At 45.9% G+C, this 18,982-nt stretch overlaps 1 protein-coding gene across 1 annotated transcript in view; it reads right to left on the bottom strand.

The window, feature by feature from the left end:
* The window catches only part of LOC141096670 (uncharacterized), a 48,868-nt gene extending 45,431 nt beyond the window's left edge, over nucleotides 1-3,437 (bottom strand). The window contains exon 1 of the mRNA XM_073583388.1: nucleotides 3,309-3,437. Coding sequence (XP_073439489.1) covers nucleotides 3,309-3,339 — 31 coding nt within the window. The 5' untranslated portion in view covers nucleotides 3,340-3,437. The remainder of the gene's footprint in view (nucleotides 1-3,308) is intronic.
* Nucleotides 3,438-18,982: the final 15,545 nt, after the last annotated feature.

Here is an 18,982-nt window from a genome sequence, read left to right as displayed (position 1 = left end):
GACACTATTGGGGGATCTGTGGAGGACACTGTTGTGGGGGATCTGTGGAGGACACTGTTGTGGGGGATCTGTGGATGACACTGTTGGGGGGATCTGTGGCGGACACTGTTGTGGGGGACCAGTGGAGGACACTGTTGTGAGGGATCTGTGGAGGACACTGTTGTGGGGGATCTGTGGAGGACACTGTTGTGGGGGATCTGTGGAGGACACTGTTGTGGGGGATCTGTGGAGGACACTGTTGTGGGGGATCTGTGGAGGACACTGTTGTGAGGGATCTGTGGAGGACACTGTTGTGAGGGGTCTGTGGAGGACACTGTTGTGAGGGGTCTGTGGAGGACACTGTTGTGGGGGATCTGTGAAGGACACTGTTGTGGAGGATCTGTGGAGGACACTGTTGGGGGGATCTGTCACGGACACTGTTGTGGGGGACCTGTGGAGGACGCTGTTGTGAGGGATCTGTGGAGGACGCTGTTGTGTGGGATCTGTGGAGGACACTGTTGTGGGGGATCTGTGGAGGACACTGTTGTGGGGGATCTGTGGAGGACACTGTTGTGGGGGACCTGTGGAGGACACTGTTGTGGGGGACCTGTGGAGGACACTCTTGTGAGGGATCTGTGGAGGACACTGTTGTGGGGGATCTGTGGAGGACACTTGTGGGGGATCTGTGGAGGACACTTGTGGAGGGATCTGTGAAGGACCCTGTTGTGGATGGAAGCTGTGGATTACACGATTGTGGGGGATCTGTGGCATATCTGCAGCAGTCGGTATATCTGGATGTTGTGCCTTGTTTCGCCCTCAGCTGTGTTATGGGGTTCCTCGCTGTGTTGTGGGGTTCCTCGCTGTGTTGTGGGGTTCCTCGCCGTGTTGTGGGGTTCCTCGCAGTGTTGTGGGGTTCCTCGCTGTGTTGTGGGGTTCCTCGCTGTGTTTTGGGGTTCCTCGCTGTGTTGTGGGTTTCCTCGCAGTGTTGAGGGGTTCCTCGCTGTGTTATGGGGTTCCTCGCAGTGTTGTGGGGTTCCTCGCTGTGTTGTGGGCTTCCTCGCAGAGTTGTGGGGTTCCTCGCCGTGTTGTGGGGTTCCTCGCCGTGTTGTGGGGTTCCTCGCTGTGTTGTGGGGTTCCTCGCTGTGTTGTGGGGTTTCTCGCTGTGTTTTGGGGTTCCTCACTGTGTTGTGGGGTTCCTCACTGTGTTATGGGGATCCTCGCAGTGTTGTGGGGTTCCTTGCTGTGTTGTGGGGTTCCTCACTGTGTTGTGGGGTTCCTCACAGTGTTATGGGGATCCTCGCAGTGTTGTGGGGTTCCTCGCTGTGTTATGGGGTTCCTCGCTGTGTTGTGGGGTTCCTCGCTGTGTTGTGGGGTTCCTTGCTGTGTTATGGGGTTCCTCACTGTGTTGTGGGGTTCCTCACAGTGTTATGGGGATCCTCGCAGTGTTGTGGGGTTCCTCGCTGTGTTATGGGGTTCCTCGCTGTGTTGTGGGGTTCCTCGCTGTGTTGTGGGGTTCCTTGCTGTGTTATGGGGTTCCTCGCTGTGTTGTGGGTTTCCTCGCAGTGTTATGGGGTTCCTCGCAGTGTTGTGGGGTTCCTCGCTGTGTTGTGGGGTTCCTCGCTGTGTTGCGGGGTTCCTTGCTGTGTTATGGGGTTCCTCGCAGTGTTGTCTGGTTCCTCGCTGTGTTGTGGGGTTCTTCGCTGTGTTGTGGGGTTCCTCGCTGTGTTGTGGGGTTCCTCGCTGTGTTATGGGGTTCCTCGCTGTGTTATGGGGTTCCTCGCAGAGTTATGGGGTTCCTCGCTGTGTTGTGGGGTTCCTCGCTGTGTTATGGGGTTCCTCGCTGTGTTGTGGGGTTCCTCGCTGTGTTGTGGGGCTCCTCGCTGTGTTGTGGGGTTCCTCGCTGTGTTGTGGGGTTCCTCGCTGTGTTGTGGGGTTCCTTGCTTTGTTATGGGGTTCCTCGCTGTGTTGTGGGGTTCCTCGCTGTGTTGTGGGGTTCCTCGCTGTGTTATGGGGTTCCTCGCTGTGGTTGCACCAATCACATCTTTTGTCCCAGTTTGTTCTGGTTCTTAAGTTACAGAGTAAACAGGAAGAACAAGAAGTGAGTCATGTGCAAAATATGTAGAGAGCGAGCGAGAGTGCGAGGAGCTGCCGAGCTGGATATATACCGTCCTGTGTGGATATATACCGTTCTGTGTGGATATATACTGTGCCTGGATATATATACTGTTCTGTCTGGATGGACAGTGACCTCTGGATGCACTTTGTACAGAAGGAAGGATCCTGTCCTGCGCTGGATATTCTTCTCTTATTTTCCGTCGATGTGTATCATGTGAGTTGTTGGGGTCGGTGGTGCTCCTGGGGGTGCGGAGACATTGTGTGGCAGTGGGGGCTCATTCTCTTGTTTTCACTTTTTGGAGAAACTTTCAGGAACTTTATTCTTTTATGAGGCGCCTTTCCTGGTTGCATCATTCAGTGTCAGTACGGCAGATGGCCAGCAGGAGGCGTCCTGGAGCCACATAGGAGGCATCTGCTGTTTCATGCTCTGCAGATGCAGCAGCATTTAGTGACGCATTTTACTTATTGATGTCCTAACTGGTCGGTTATACTGACAGACCCCATTTATAGTCCCGGACCCCTGTGACGGTGGGGAGGCTTTCCTGGTACATTAGGGAATTGCACTTCTAGCAATTTTCTGCTATGCATATAGTAAAGCAGCGCGGAATGATCACAGGCAGCCGTGGACACCACAAACTATTAGAGAAAGGAGATAAGTCCGGACATGTCCGCCCCGTGCCGTCAACAGACGTGTACAAGTCTGTATGTAGCAGAGCCCAGTCTGTTACTGAGCTGTTCACCTTCATTGTACAGATAATGACTTATGTGCAGTCCTATGTAACGTGCAGTAAAAGAAACCCTGTGCCATCACAATTACATAGTTACAGTTTGAAAGGATTTAAGTCCTTTAAGTTCAACCTTTCTCCACCAATTGATACATTTAGTTCTGCTACATCTGTAAGCACCTATACACACACATGCAAATTGCCTCTTCAGAGAAGAAGAGGACATGAACTCTACAGCGCCACCTGTTGGTAGTAGCGATCCTACAAGTCACAATCAACCCTTTAACGAGTCTTGTAATATGACTTAGGATACACACACAGACATGTATATATACACATGTGCACGTTACATACCTATGACATGTACACAGACATATAAATGGCAGGCGGTGCTGGAGCCGGGGGAGCACTCGCCTGTTACCAGGACAAGCAGAAGCCAGGGGAGCATTCACCTGTCACTAGTACAAGCAGAAGCCGGGGAGCACTCACCTGTCACGAGTACAAGCAGAAGCCGGGCCATCCTCTCTCTTCAGAACCATGTGCCTCCAGGGAGTCTCCAGACTGCTTCTTCGTAGAGGAGAGTGCTCAAGTCTGATGTCTCCTCCCAGTTGGGACATCCCAGCGGGTCTCGTGATTAGCTGATTTCTCTGCCTGGAGAGAAAGTGACCAAGGATTTGTTTTTTCTTGCTGTTATCACGGCAGCTCTCTACGGCTATGTTCACACCACTGTATTTTCATTTTTTGTGTTGTCTGTGGAGAAATCTGACAGAAACTGACAGCAGCAGGGACAATGCTATTTATTGGGGGAGTACAGATGACTGTTTTATCTCATGGACCAAATGTCAGTATGAAGAAATTGCTGCACGCACTATTATTATTATTATTTATTGCACTATCCATCCTATGGCGCACTACTAGTATTATTATTATAGCGCCATCCATTCCGTTTCGTACTATTCTCTTCCATATCTCAGATCCCACGGACTCATCGCCATTAATAACAGCAGTTTGTGTTTAGTCTTGTGAGCATTATTTGCTGCTGATGTATAAGATCGGACGCTGCATGGACGACAATACGGATGAAAAATCCTCCATTTTTTTCTGGATGATGGAGGCTTTTTCTCTCCTCTGACGTGCCCTTCTCCGGAGGCCGCGGTCCGGACCCAGTTTTTGCCGTTTCGTCCGTGCTCATGTAAAGCCTCTGGATTAGTTATTTTCTTACACTTATTTTCACACACTGTATGTTTGTATTTTGCCTGTGATACTTATCATGAGAAATAATATATAGAGTTAGGGGAGCAAAACTTCTCCAGATAGCGGGCATGTAATAATACAAAAAGTCATCATCCCGAAGTGTGACCTCGCTCCTAAGCTGCGGCTGTGGTCACATATTCACAGCAAAAATTATCCTGCAAATCCTGATGCGTGGGCAGGAAAAGTATTGCGTAAAGTACGTTCATTTTTACTGCGTTTTTTCCCATTTATTAATATGGATGAAATATGATGCAAGAATGCTGCGAAAAATGACGGCTGCCTGCAGATTTAACCCCTTCAGCCACTTTGTACGTTAATGACCCGGCTTCATTTATAAATCTGACCATTGTCTCTTTATGAGATAACTAGCTGAAGAGCCCGGTGCTGCCCGGGCATAGTAACTAACTGTGGTTGGTTATAGCCAATTATAATTATCCTCCATCCCATAGGCCCGTGCCCATATACCCATCACACATATCCACGATCCCATAGTCCCGTTCCCATATACCCATCACACATATCCACAATCCCATAGTCCTGTGCCCATATACCCATCATACATATCCTCCATCCCATAGTCCCGTGCCCATATACCCATCATACATATCCACGATCCCATAGTCCCGTGCCCATATACCCATCACACATATCCACAATCCCATAGTCCTGTGCCCATATACCCATCATACATATCCTCCATCCCATAGTCCCGTGCCCATATACCCATCATACATATCCACGATCCCATAGTCCCGTGCCTATACACCAATCATACATATCCTCCATCCCATAGTCCAGTGCCCATATACCCATCATACATATCCTCCATCCCATAGTCCCGTGCCCATATACCCATCATACATATCCACGATCCCATAGTCCCGTTCCCATATACCCATCACACATATCCACAATCCCATAGTCCTGTGCCCATATACCCATCATACATATCCTCCATCCCATAGTCCCGTGCCCATATACCCATCACACATATCCACGATCCCATAGTCCCGTTTCCATATACCCATCACACATATCCACAATCCCATAGTCCTGTGCCCATATACCCATCATACATATCCTCCATCCCATAGTCCCGTGCCCATATACCCATCACACATATCCACGATCCCATAGTCCTGTGCCCATATACCCATCATACATATCCTCCATCCCATAGTCCCGTGCCCATATACCCATCATACATATCCACGATCCCATAGTCCCGTGCCCATATACCCATCACACATATCCACGATCCCATAGTCCCGTTCCCATATACCCATCACACATATCCACAATCCCATAGTCCTGTGCCCATATACCCATCATACATATCCTCCATCCCATAGTCCCGTGCCCATATACCCATCATACATATCCACGATCCCATAGTCCCGTGCCCATATACCCATCATACATATCCACGATCCCATAGTCCCGTGCCCATATACCCATCATACATATCCTTCATCCCATAGTCACGTGCCCATATACCCATCATACATATCCTCCATCCCATAGTCCCGTGCCTATACACCAATCATACATATCCTCCATCCCATAGTCCAGTGCCCATATACCCATCACACATCCTCCATCCCATAGTCCCGTGCTCATATACCCATCATACACATCCTCCATCCCATAGTCCAGTGCCCAAATTACCCATCACACATCCTCCATCCCATAGTCCCGTGCCCATATACCCATCATACATATCCGCCATCCCATAGTCCAGTGCCCATATACCCATCACACATCCTCCATCCCATAGTCCGGTGCTCATATACCCATCATACATATCCTCCATCCCATAGTCCCATGCTCATATACCCATCATACATATCCACCATTCCATAGGCCCATGCCCATATACCCATCATACATATCCTCCATCCCATAGTCCCATGCTCATATACCCATCATACATATCCGCCATCCCATAGTCCCATGCCCATATACACATCACACATATCCACGATCCCATAGTCCCGTGCCCATATACCCATCACACATATCCACGATCCCATAGTTCCGTGCCCATATACCCATCATACATATCCTCCATCCCATAGTCCCATGCTCATATACCCATCATACATATCCGCTATTCCATAGTCCCGTGCCCATATACCCATCATACATCCTTCATCTCATAGTCCCATGCCCATATACCCATCATACATATCCTCCATCCCATAGTCCCATGCCCATATACCCATCATACATATCCTCCATCCCATAGTCCCGTGCCCATATACCCATCACACATCCTCCATCCCATAGGCCCGTGCCTATATACCCATCATACATATCCTCCATCCCATAGTCCCATGCTCATATACCCATCATACATATCCACCATCCCATAGTCCTATGCCCATATACCCATCATACATATCCTCCATCCCATAGTCCCATGCTCATATACCCATCATACATATCCACCATCCCATAGTCCCGTGCCCATATACCCATCATACATAACCTCCATCCCATAACCCCATGCCCATATACCCATCATACATATCCTCCATCCCATAGTCCATGCCCATATACCTATCATACATATCGTCCATCCCATAGTCCCGTGCCCATATACCCATCACACATCCTCCATCCCATAGTCCCGTGCCTATATACCCATCATACATATCCTCCATCCCATAGTCCCATGCCCATATACCCATCACACATATCCTCCATCCCATAGTCCCATGCACATATACCCATCATGCATATCGTCCATCCCATAGTCCCGTGTCCATATACCCATCACACATCCTCCATCCCATAGTCCCGTGCCTATATACCCTTCATACATATTCTCCATCCCATAGTCCTGTGCCCATATATCCATCATGCATATTCTCCATCCCATAGTCCCATGCCCATATACCCATCATACATATCGTCCATCCCAGTCCCGTGCCCATAAACCCATCACACATCCTCCATCCCATAGTCCCGTGCCCATATACCCATCATACATATCCACCATCCCATAGGCCCATGCCCATATATCCATCATACATATTCTCCATCCCATAGTCCCATGCCCATATACCCATCATACATATAGTCCATCCCATAGTCCCATGCCCATATACCCATCACACATCCTCCATCCCATAGTCCTGTGCCCATATACCCATCATACATATCCTCCATCCCATAGTCCCATGCCCATATATCCATCATACATATTCTCAATCCCATAGTCCCATGCCCATATACCCATCATACATATCATCCATCCCATAGTCCCGTGCCCATATACCCATCACACATCCTCCATCCCATAGTTCCGTGCCCATATATCCATCATACATATCCACCATCCCATAGTCCCGTGCCCATATACCCATCACACATCCTCCATCCCATAGTCCAGTGCCCATATACCCATCATACATATCCTCCATCCCATAGTCCATGCCCATATACCTATCATACATATCGTCCATCCCATAGTCCCGTGCCCATATACCCATCACACATCCTCCATCCCATAGTCCCGTGCCTATATACCCATCATACATATCCTCCATCCCATAGTCCCATGCCCATATACCCATCACACATATCCTCCATCCCATAGTCCCATGCACATATACCCATCATGCATATCGTCCATCCCATAGTCCCGTGTCCATATACCCATCACACATCCTCCATCCCATAGTCCCGTGCCTATATACCCTTCATACATATTCTCCATCCCATAGTCCTGTGCCCATATATCCATCATGCATATTCTCCATCCCATAGTCCCATGCCCATATACCCATCATACATATCGTCCATCCCATAGTCCCGTGCCCATATACCCATCACACATCCTCCATCCCATAGTCCCATGCCCATATACCCATCATACATATCCACCATCCCATAGGCCCATGCCCATATATCCATCATACATATTCTCCATCCCATAGTCCCATGCCCATATACCCATCATACATATCGTCCATCCCATAGTCCCATGCCCATATACCCATCACACATCCTCCATCCCATAGTCCTGTGCCCATATACCCATCATACATATCCTCCATCCCATAGTCCCATGCCCATATATCCATCATACATATTCTCAATCCCATAGTCCCATGCCCATATACCCATCATACATATCGTCCATCCCATAGTCCCGTGCCCATATACCCATCACACATCCTCCATCCCATAGTTCCGTGCCCATATATCCATCATACATATCCACCATCCCATAGGCCCATGCCCATATACCCATCATACATATTCTCCATCCCATAGTCCCATGTCCATATACCCATCATACATATTCTCCATCCCATAGTCCCATACCCATATAACCATCATACATATTTGCCTTCCCATAGTCCCGTGCCCATATACCCTTCATACATATCCTCCATCCCATAGTCCCGTGCCCATATACCCATCACACATCCTCCATCCCATAGTCCAGTGCCCATATACCCATCACACATCCTCCATCCCATAGTCCCGTGCCCATATACCCTTCATACATATTCTCCATCCCATAGTCCAGTGCCCATATACCCATCATACATATCCTCCATCCCATAGTCCCGTGCCCATATACCCATCATACATATCCTCCATCCCATAGTCCAGTGCCCATATACCCATCATACATATCCTCCATCTCATAGTCCCGTGCCCATATACCCATCACACATCCTCCATCCCATAGTCCCGTGCCCATATACCCATCATACATAGCCTCCATCCCATAGTCCCGTGCCCATATACCCATCATACATATCCTCCATCTCATAGTCCCGTGCCCTTATACCCGTCATACATATCCTCCATCCCATAGTCCCGTGCCCATATACCCATGATACATATCCTCCATCTCATAGTCCCATGCCCATATACCTGTCATACATATCCTCCATCCCACAGTCCAGTGCCCATATACCCATCCCACATCCTCCATCCCATAGTCCAGTGCCCATATACCCATCATACATATCCTCCATCCCATAGTCCCGTGCCCATATACCCATGATACATATCCTCCATCTCATAGTCCCATGCCCATATACCTGTCATACATATCCTCCATCCCACAGTCCAGTGCCCATATACCCATCACACATCCTTCATCCCATAGTCCAGTGCCCATATACCCATCATACATATCCTCCATCCCATAGTCCCATGCCCATATACCCATCACACATATCCTCCATCCCATAGTCCAGTGCCCATATACCCATCATATATATCCTCCATCCCATAGTCCCGTGCCCATATACCCATCATACATATCCTCCATCTCATAGTCCCATGCCCATATACCCGTCATACATATCCTCCATCCCATAGTCCCGTGTCCATATACCCATCACACATATCCTCCATCCCATAGTCCAGTGCCCATATACCCATCATACATATCCTCCATCCCATAGTCCCGTGCCCATATACCCATCATACATATCCTCCATCCCATAGGCCCGTACCCATATACCCATCATACATATCCTCCATCCCATAGTCCCGTGCCCATATCCCCATCATATATATCCTCCATCCCATAGTCCCATGCCCATATACCCATGATACATATCCTCCATCTCATAGTCCCATGCCCATATACCCATCATACATATCCTCCATCCCACAGTCCAGTGCTCATATACCCATCCCACATCCTCCATCCCATAGTCCCATGCCCATATACCCATCCCACATCCTCCATCTCATAGTCCCATGCCCATATACCCGTCATACATATCCTCCATCCCACAGTCCAGTGCTCATATACCCATCCCACATCCTCCATCCCATAGTCCAGTGCCCATATACCCATCATACATATCCTCCATCCCATAGTCCCATGCCCATATACCCATCCCACATCCTCCATCCCATAGTCCAGTGCCCATATACCCATCATACATATCCTCCATCCCATAGTCCCGTGCCCATATACCCATGATACATATCCTCCATCCCACAGTCCAGTGCTCATATACCCATCACACATCCTCCATCCCATAGGCCCATGCCCATATACCCATCACACATATCCTCCATCCCATAGTCCAGTGCCCATATACCCATGATACATATCCTCCATCCCATAGGCTCGTGCCCATATACCCATGATACATATCCTCCATCCCATAGGCTCGTGCCCATATACCCATGATACATATCCTCCATCCCACAGTCCAGTGCTCATATACCCATCACACATCCTCCATCCCATAGGCCCATGCCCATATACCCATCACACATATCCTCCATCCCATAGTCCCGTGCCCATATACCCATCATACATATCCTCCATCCCATAGTCCCGTGCCCATATACCCATGATACATATCCTCCATCCCATAGGCTCGTGCCCATATACCCATCATACATATCCTCCATCCCATAGTCCCGTGCCCATATACCCATCATATATATCCTCCATCCCATAGTCCCGTGCCCATATACCCATGATACATATCCTCCATCTCATAGTCCCATGCCCATATACCCGTCATACATATCCTCCATCCCACAGTCCAGTGCCCATATACCCATCCCACATCCTCCATCCCATAGTCCCATGCCCATATACCCATCACACATCCTCCATCTCATAGGCCCGTGCCCATATACCCATCACACATCCTCCATCCCATAGTCCAGTGCCCATATACCCATCATACATATCCTCCATCCCATAGTCCAGTGCCCATATACCCATCATACATATCCTCCATCCCATAGTCCCGTGCCCATATACCCATCACACATCCTCCATCCCATAGGCCCATGCCCATATACCCATCACACATCCTCCATCCCATAGTCCAGTGCCCATATACCCATCACACATATCCTCCATCCCATAGTCCAGTGCCCATATACCCATCATACATATCCTCCATCCCATAGTCCCGTGCCCATATACCCATCATACATATCCTCCATCTCATAGTCCCATGCCCATATACCCGTCATACATATCCTCCATCCCACAGTCCAGTGCCCATATACCCATCCCACATCCTCCATCCCATAGTCCAGTGCCCATATACCCATCACACATATCCTCCATCCCTTAGTCCAGTGCCCATATACCCATCATACATATCCTCCATCCCATAGTCCCGTGCCCATATACCCATCATACATATCCTCCATCCCATAGGCCCGTGCCCATATACCCATCATACATATCCTCCATCCCATAGTCCCGTGCCCATATACCCATCATACATATCCTCCATCCCATAGTCCGGTGCCCATATACCCATCATACATATCCTCCATCCCATAGGCCCATGCCCATATACCCATCACACATATCCTCCATCCCATAGTCCAGTGCCCATATACCCATCATACATATCCTCCATCCCATAGGCCCATGCCCATATACCCATCACACATATCCTCCATCCCATAGTCCAGTGCCCATATACCCATCATACATACCCTCCATCCCATAGTCCCGTGCCCATATACCCATCATACATATCCTCCATTCCATATCACTCCATTCCCCCCTGCCTAAAATCCAGGATCTTTATGATAAGAGTATTCGATCCCACGCATTGAAAATTTCATCCGATCCCTCTCACCCGGGACACTCCTCATTCCAACTACTCCCTTCAGGACGTCGCTTCAGAGTCCCCAAATGCAGCACCAACCGCCATATGAACAGCTTCTATCCACTCTCTGTTCAGCAATTAAATCGTCATGTGTAGACTATATACTGTATCTGTCTTGTTAGATGTTACTTGTTGTATCTGTTGTTATATATTATGTTGCCTCTTTGCCACAAAGAATTCCTTGTATATATGTAATATGTATTTGGCGATAATAAATTTGATTGATTGATAGGCCCGTGCCCATATACCCATCATACATATCCTCCATCCCATAGTCCCGTGCCCATATACCCATCATACATATCCTCCATCCCATAGTCCCGTGCCCATATACCCATCATACATATCCTCCATCCCATAGTCCCATGCCCATATACCCATCACACATATCCTCCATCCCATAGTCCAGTGCCCATATACCCATCATACATATCCTCCATCCCATAGTCCCGTGCCCATATACCCATCATACATATCCTCCATCCCTTAGTCCCGTGCCCATATACCCATCATACATATCCTCCATCCCATAGGCCTGTGCCCATATACCCATCATACATATCCTCCATCCCATAGTCCCGTGCCCATATACCCATCATACATATCCTCCATCCCATAGTCCAGTGCCCATATACCCATCATACATATCCTCCATCCCATAGTCCCGTGCCCATATACCCATCATACATCCTCCATCCCATAGTTCAGTGCCCATATACCCATCACACATCCTCCATCCCATAGTCAACCATTATGACATCATAATGAGCGGCGGGTCTTGATACGCACACACTTTTTCCCCATTATGTAGATAGGGGCAAAATTGTTTGGTGAATTGGAACGCGCGGGGTTAAAATTTCGCCTCACAACATAGCCTATGACGCTCTCGGGGTCCAGACGTGTGACTGTGCCAAATTTTGTGGCTGTAGCTGTGACGGTGCGATGCCTATCCCGGACATACACACATACATACATACATACATACACACACATACATACATACATACACACACACACACATACATACTGTACATACATACACACACATACATACACACACACACACATACATACATACTGTACATACACACACACACACTTTGAGCTTTATATATTAGATAACTATGGAGCGCTATAACGGATCCCGGTGATCCTGAGATTGTTCCTGACATACTGTGCTTCAGTTTACTGCTAAAGTTTGTACGACGTGACTCGTGTTTATTTATGAAAATATCGAAAATTTGTCAAAAAATGTGAAAATTTCGCAATTTTCAAAAAATTTTTTTGTGCCCTTAAATTACAGAGATTTATGACACAAAATAATTAATTTACATTTCCCACATGTCTACTTTACATCAGCACAATTTTTGAAGCATAACTTTTTTTTGTTAGGACATTATAAGGGTTAAAAGTTGACCAGCGATTTCTCATTTTTTCAACAAAATTTACGAAACCATTTTTTTAGGGACCACCTCACATTTGAAGTGACTTTGAGGGGTCTATATGATAGAATTGTGTCACTTTTGGGTATTTTCTAAAAACTGCACCCCTCAAGGTGCTCAAAACCACATTCAAGAAGCTTATTAACCCTTCAGGTGCTTCACAGGAATAAATGGTATGTGGAGGGAAACAATTCAAATTTAACTCTTTCTTACAAAAATATTGTTTTTATCCCAAATTTTTCATTTTTACATTGGCAACAGGACCACACAATTTGTTGTGCAATTTCTCCTGAGTACAGGGATATCCCGTATGAGCTCAGAAACTCAGAGCTTGGAAGGAGCGCTCTTTGATTTTTGGAGCGCAAAATTGTCTGGAATAGATTGTGGATGCCATGTTGCATTTGGAGTGCTGCTAAGGTTCCAAAACAGCAGAGACCCCATTTTGGAAACTACACCTCTCAAAGAAATCCTCTAGGCGTGTAGTGAGAACTGTATAACATTGGGCTGTGGAAATTAAAAGTTACATTTTTTTCCAGTAAAATGTTGTTCTAGCTTCAAGTTTTTAAATTTCAAAAGGGTTAATAGGAAAAAATAGAGAACAAAATTAGTTGCACAATGTTTCCTGAGTTCACTGATACCCCATATGTGGAGGGAAAACTACTTATGAGGCACAGTGCAAAGGTTAGAAGGGAAGAGGCGCCATATTTGCCTGGAATGGTTTCCTGGTGATGTCACATTGGCAGAGCCCATGAGGTGCCAGAACGGCAGAAACCCCCATAACGGACCCCATTTTACAAGCTACACGGCTTAATGAATTCATCTAGGGTGCAGTGATCATATTGACACCACATGTGTTTCACTAAACTTTATACCATTGAGCGGTGAAAAAAAAATACATTTTTACCACTATAATGTTGTTTTAGCCCCATATTTTATACTTTCACAAGTGGAAATAGGTAAAAATGACCACATCGTTTGTCCCACAATTTCTGCTGAACGTGGCAATACCCCATATGTGGCTGAACAGTGCTCTTTGGGAGATTGAGAGACTTGGGAAGGATGGAGTGCCATTTGACTCTTTGAGAACAATTTTTCAGACTTTGCGGACTCCATATACAGAGCCCCTAAGTGGTAGAAGAGCAGAATCCCCCCTCAAGTGACCGCATTTTGGAAATGTCACTGCCTGGGAATTTATCTCCAGGTGTAGTGATGATTTTGCTAGCAATGGATGCTGCTAAGTGAAAATGCAAATTTGCATTGTTGTGAACGTACATTGTAGTGCCAGTACATTGTAATGCCCATACATTGTAGTGCCCATACATTGTAATGCCCATATATTGTAGTGCCCATACATTGTAGTGCCCATACATTGTAATGCCCATATATTGTAGTGCCCATACATTGTAGTGCCCATACATTGTAATGCCCATATATTGTAGTGCCCATACATTGTAGTGCCCATACATTGTAGTGCCCATATATTGTAGTGCCCATACATTGTAGTGCCCATACATTGTAGTGCCCATACGTTGTAATGCCCATATGTTGTAGTGCCCATACATTGTAGTGCCCATACATTGAAATGTCCATACATTGTAATGCCCATATATTGTAGTGCCCATACATTGTAGGGCCCATACATTGTAATGCCCATATATTGTAGTGCCCATACATTGTAATGCCCATACATTGTAGTGCCCATACATTGTAGTGCCCATACATTGCAATGCCCATACATTGCAATACCCATACATTGTAATGCCCATACATTGTAGTGCCCATACATTGTAGTGCCCTTACATTGTAGTGCCGGTACATTGTAGTTCCCACACATTGTAGTGCCCACACATTGTAGTGCCCATACATTGCAATACCCATACATTGTAGTGCCCATACATTGTAGTGCCCATACATTGTAGTGCCCATACACTGTAGTGCCCATACATTGTAATGCCCATACATTGTAATGCCCATATATTGTAGTGCCCATACATTGTAGTGCCCATACATTGTAATGCCCATACATTGTAATGTCCATACATTGTAATGCCCATACATTGTAATGCCCATACATTGTAGGGCCCATACATTGTAATGCCCATATATTGTAGTGCACATACATTGTAATGCCCATACATTGTAGTGCCCATACATTGCAATGCCCATACATTGCAATACCCATATATTGTAATGCCCATACATTGTAGTTCCCGTACATTGTAGTGCCGGTACATTGTAGTTCCCATACATTGTAGTGCCCACACATTGTAGTGCCCATACATTGCAATACCCATACATTGCAGTGCCCGTACATTGTAGTGCCTGTACATTGTAGTGCCCATACACTGTAGTGCCCATACATTGTAATGCCCATATATTGTAGTGCCCATACATTGTAGTGCCCATACATTGTAGTGCCCATACATTGTAGTGCCCATACATTGTAATGTCCATATATTGTAGTGCCCATACATTGCAGTGCCCATACATTGTAATGCCCATATATTGTAGTGCCCATACATTGCAATACCCATACATTGTAATGCCCATACATTGTAGTGCCCATACATTGTAGTGCCCGTACATTGTAGTGCCGGTACATTGTAGTTCCCATACATTGTAGTGCCCACACATTGTAGTGCCCATACATTGCAATACCCATACATTGTAATGCCCATACATTGCAATACCCATACATTGCAATGCCCATACATTGTAGTGCCCATACATTGTAGTGCCCGTACATTGTAGTGCCGGTACATTGTAGTTCCCGTACATTGTAGTTCCCGTACATTGTAGTGCCCACACATTGTAGTGCCCATACATTGCAATACCCATACATTGTAGTGCCCGTACATTGTAGTGCCCGTACATTGTAGGGCCCATACATTGTAGTGCCCATACATTGTAGTGCCCATACAATGTAATGTCCATACATTGTAGTGCCCATACATTGTAGTGCCCATACATTGTAGTGCCCATACATTGTAGTGCCCATACATTGTAATGCCCATACATTGTAGTGCCCATACATTGTAATGCCCATACATTGTAGTGCCCATACATTGTAGTGCCCATACATTGCAATGCCCATACATTGCAATACCCATACATTGTAATGTCCATACATTGTAGTGCCCATACATTGTAGTGCCCGTACATTGTAGTGCTGGTACATTGTAGTTCCCATACATTGTAGTGCCCACACATTGTAGTGCCCATACATTGTAGTGCCCATACATTGTAGTGCCGGTACATTGTAGTTCCCATACATTGTAGTACCCACACATTGTAGTGCCCATATATTGCAATACCCATACATTGTAGTGCCCGTACATTGTAGTGCCGGTACATTGTAGTTCCCAAACATTGTAGCGCCCACACATTGTAGTGCCCATACATTGCAATACCCATACATTGTAGTGCCCATACATTGTAGTGCCTGTACATTGTAATGCCCATACACTGTAGTGCCCATACATTGTAATGCCCATATATTGTAGTGCCCATACATTGTAGGGCCCATACATTGTAGTGCCCATACATTGTAATGTCCATACATTGCAGTGCCCATACATTGCAGTGCCCATACATTGTAGTGCCCATACATTGCAATACCCATACATTGTAATGCCCATACATTGTAGTGCCCATACATTGTAGTGCCCGTACATTGTAGTTCCCATACATTGTAGTTCCCATACATTGTAGTGCCCACACATTGTAGTGCCCATACATTGCAATACCCATACATTGTAATGCCCATACATTGCAATACCCATACATTGTAATGCCCATACATTGTAGTGCCCATACATTGTAGTGCCCGTACATTGTAGTGCCGGTACATTGTAGTTCCCATACATTATAGTGCCCACACATTGTAGTGCCCATACATTGCAATACCCATACATTGTAGTGCCCATACATTGTAGTGCCCATACATTGTAATGCCCATATATTGTAGTGCCCATACATTGTAGTGCCCATACATTGTAGTGCCCATACATTGTAATGTCCATACATTGTAATGCCCATATATTGTAGTGCCCATACATTGTAGTGCCCATACATTGTAATGCCCATATATTGTAGTGCCCATACATTGTAATGCCCATACATTGTAGTGCCCATACATTGTAGTGCCCATACATTGCAATGCCCATACATTGCAATACCCATACATTGTAATGCCCATACATTGTAGTGCCCATACATTGTAGTGCCCATACATTGTAGTGCCCACACATTGTAGTGCCCATACATTGCAATACCCATACATTGTAGTGCCCGTACATTGTAGTGCCGGTACATTGTAGTTCCCAAACATTGTAGCGCCCATACATTGTAGTGCCCATACATTGCAATACCCATACATTGTAGTGCCCATACATTGCAATACCCATACATTGTAGTGCCCATACATTGTAGTGCCCATACATTGTAGTGCCCATACATTGTAATGCCCATACATTGTAATGCCCATACATTGTAGTGCCCATACATTGTAATGCACATACATTGCAATACCCATGCATTATAATGCCCATACATTGTAGTGCCCATACATTGTAGTGCCCGTACATTGTAGTGCCCAGTACGTTATGGACACTTAAATTCAGTGGGCTCTCATCACTACAGAAATGCCAAACATGTGGACCCATACTGCAGTTTAGACACACTGTGGGGCTTAGCAGAAGGGGTATTTGAATGTGGGAGAGCAGATTTCGCTGGATATATTTTGGTGGGAGCCACATCACTTTTCCACAGCCTTTGTACTACCTGTAATGTGGACGCCACTATACTTCTGTTAACAGATGACAGACCTGATTGAGGATTTGTTTTTTGAGAGTTTAATTGAAGCTTTTGATGGAAACATTTTACATAATGTTTAGGATCACATTTATACTGCACTCTATGCTGAGCACCTACTTTGGGGTTTCTTTTTAAATCTACAAAATATGAAACCCTCAAAAGAACCATTTACTATATTGAGGCAGGAGAGTTACTCGGGACTCTGTCTGACCTCTGTTCGGAGGCATATGGTTTTTCAGAAGTTCACAAAACTGTGGCATATCGTGCTTTTATGCAATCCCAAAAAGACAAACACCACCGGATCACAGGTCAGACGGTGTCCACAGTTCATCCATCTGCCTCATTATAGGGAATCTTCTCCTGGGGTTCTGTTTGAATCACATATTTCAGAGATTTACATGGAAACCCTGATGTAAGTGCTCAGCACAGAGCACAGGATAAATGTGCGCCAAGCCTTACTGCGATCTTTGGGAGGCAAAATGTTAAAATTAACAGCAGGTGAAGAATTGGTTTTATTTATTTTTTATGCTGTTCCTAAGAGATTAGATGACTTTATTCTTCGGGTGGGTGTGATCACAGAGTTACCAGATTTTTATGTTTGGCCGCTGTCACGTACTACAGGACACTTTTTTTAAAAAAAGAAAAAACAGTTTTTACGTCGCCATACTTTGAGAGCTAGGCCAAGTCATGTGATGGGTTGTTTTTGCGGGCTGACGTTTTTATTTTTACCATTTTTGGGCACATTTTTTGATCGCTTTCTATACCAATTTTGTGAGACAGAATGAACAAAAACCTGTAATTTAAGATTTTTTTTTTTAATGCCGTTTCGCATGTGGTAAGATTAATAAGGCAGCTTTATTCTTCGGGTCAGTAGCCTTACAGTGATACCTCATTTATATCAATTTTAATTTTTTTGCTCCTTCTGCTCACTAAAAACTATTTAAAAATATTGTTTTGCATCGCTTTATTCTGAGAGATATAACTTTTTTATTTTTCCGCTGATGGAGCTGTATGG

Source organism: Dendrobates tinctorius, unplaced genomic scaffold (assembly GCF_039654945.1).
Source record: "Dendrobates tinctorius isolate UK_male_01 unplaced genomic scaffold, ASM3965494v1 ptg000077l, whole genome shotgun sequence".
Taxonomy (NCBI): Eukaryota; Metazoa; Chordata; class Amphibia; order Anura; family Dendrobatidae; genus Dendrobates; species Dendrobates tinctorius.
The sequence above is the reverse complement of the archived record's forward strand: the minus strand, read 5'-3'. Positions and strand labels throughout refer to the sequence as shown.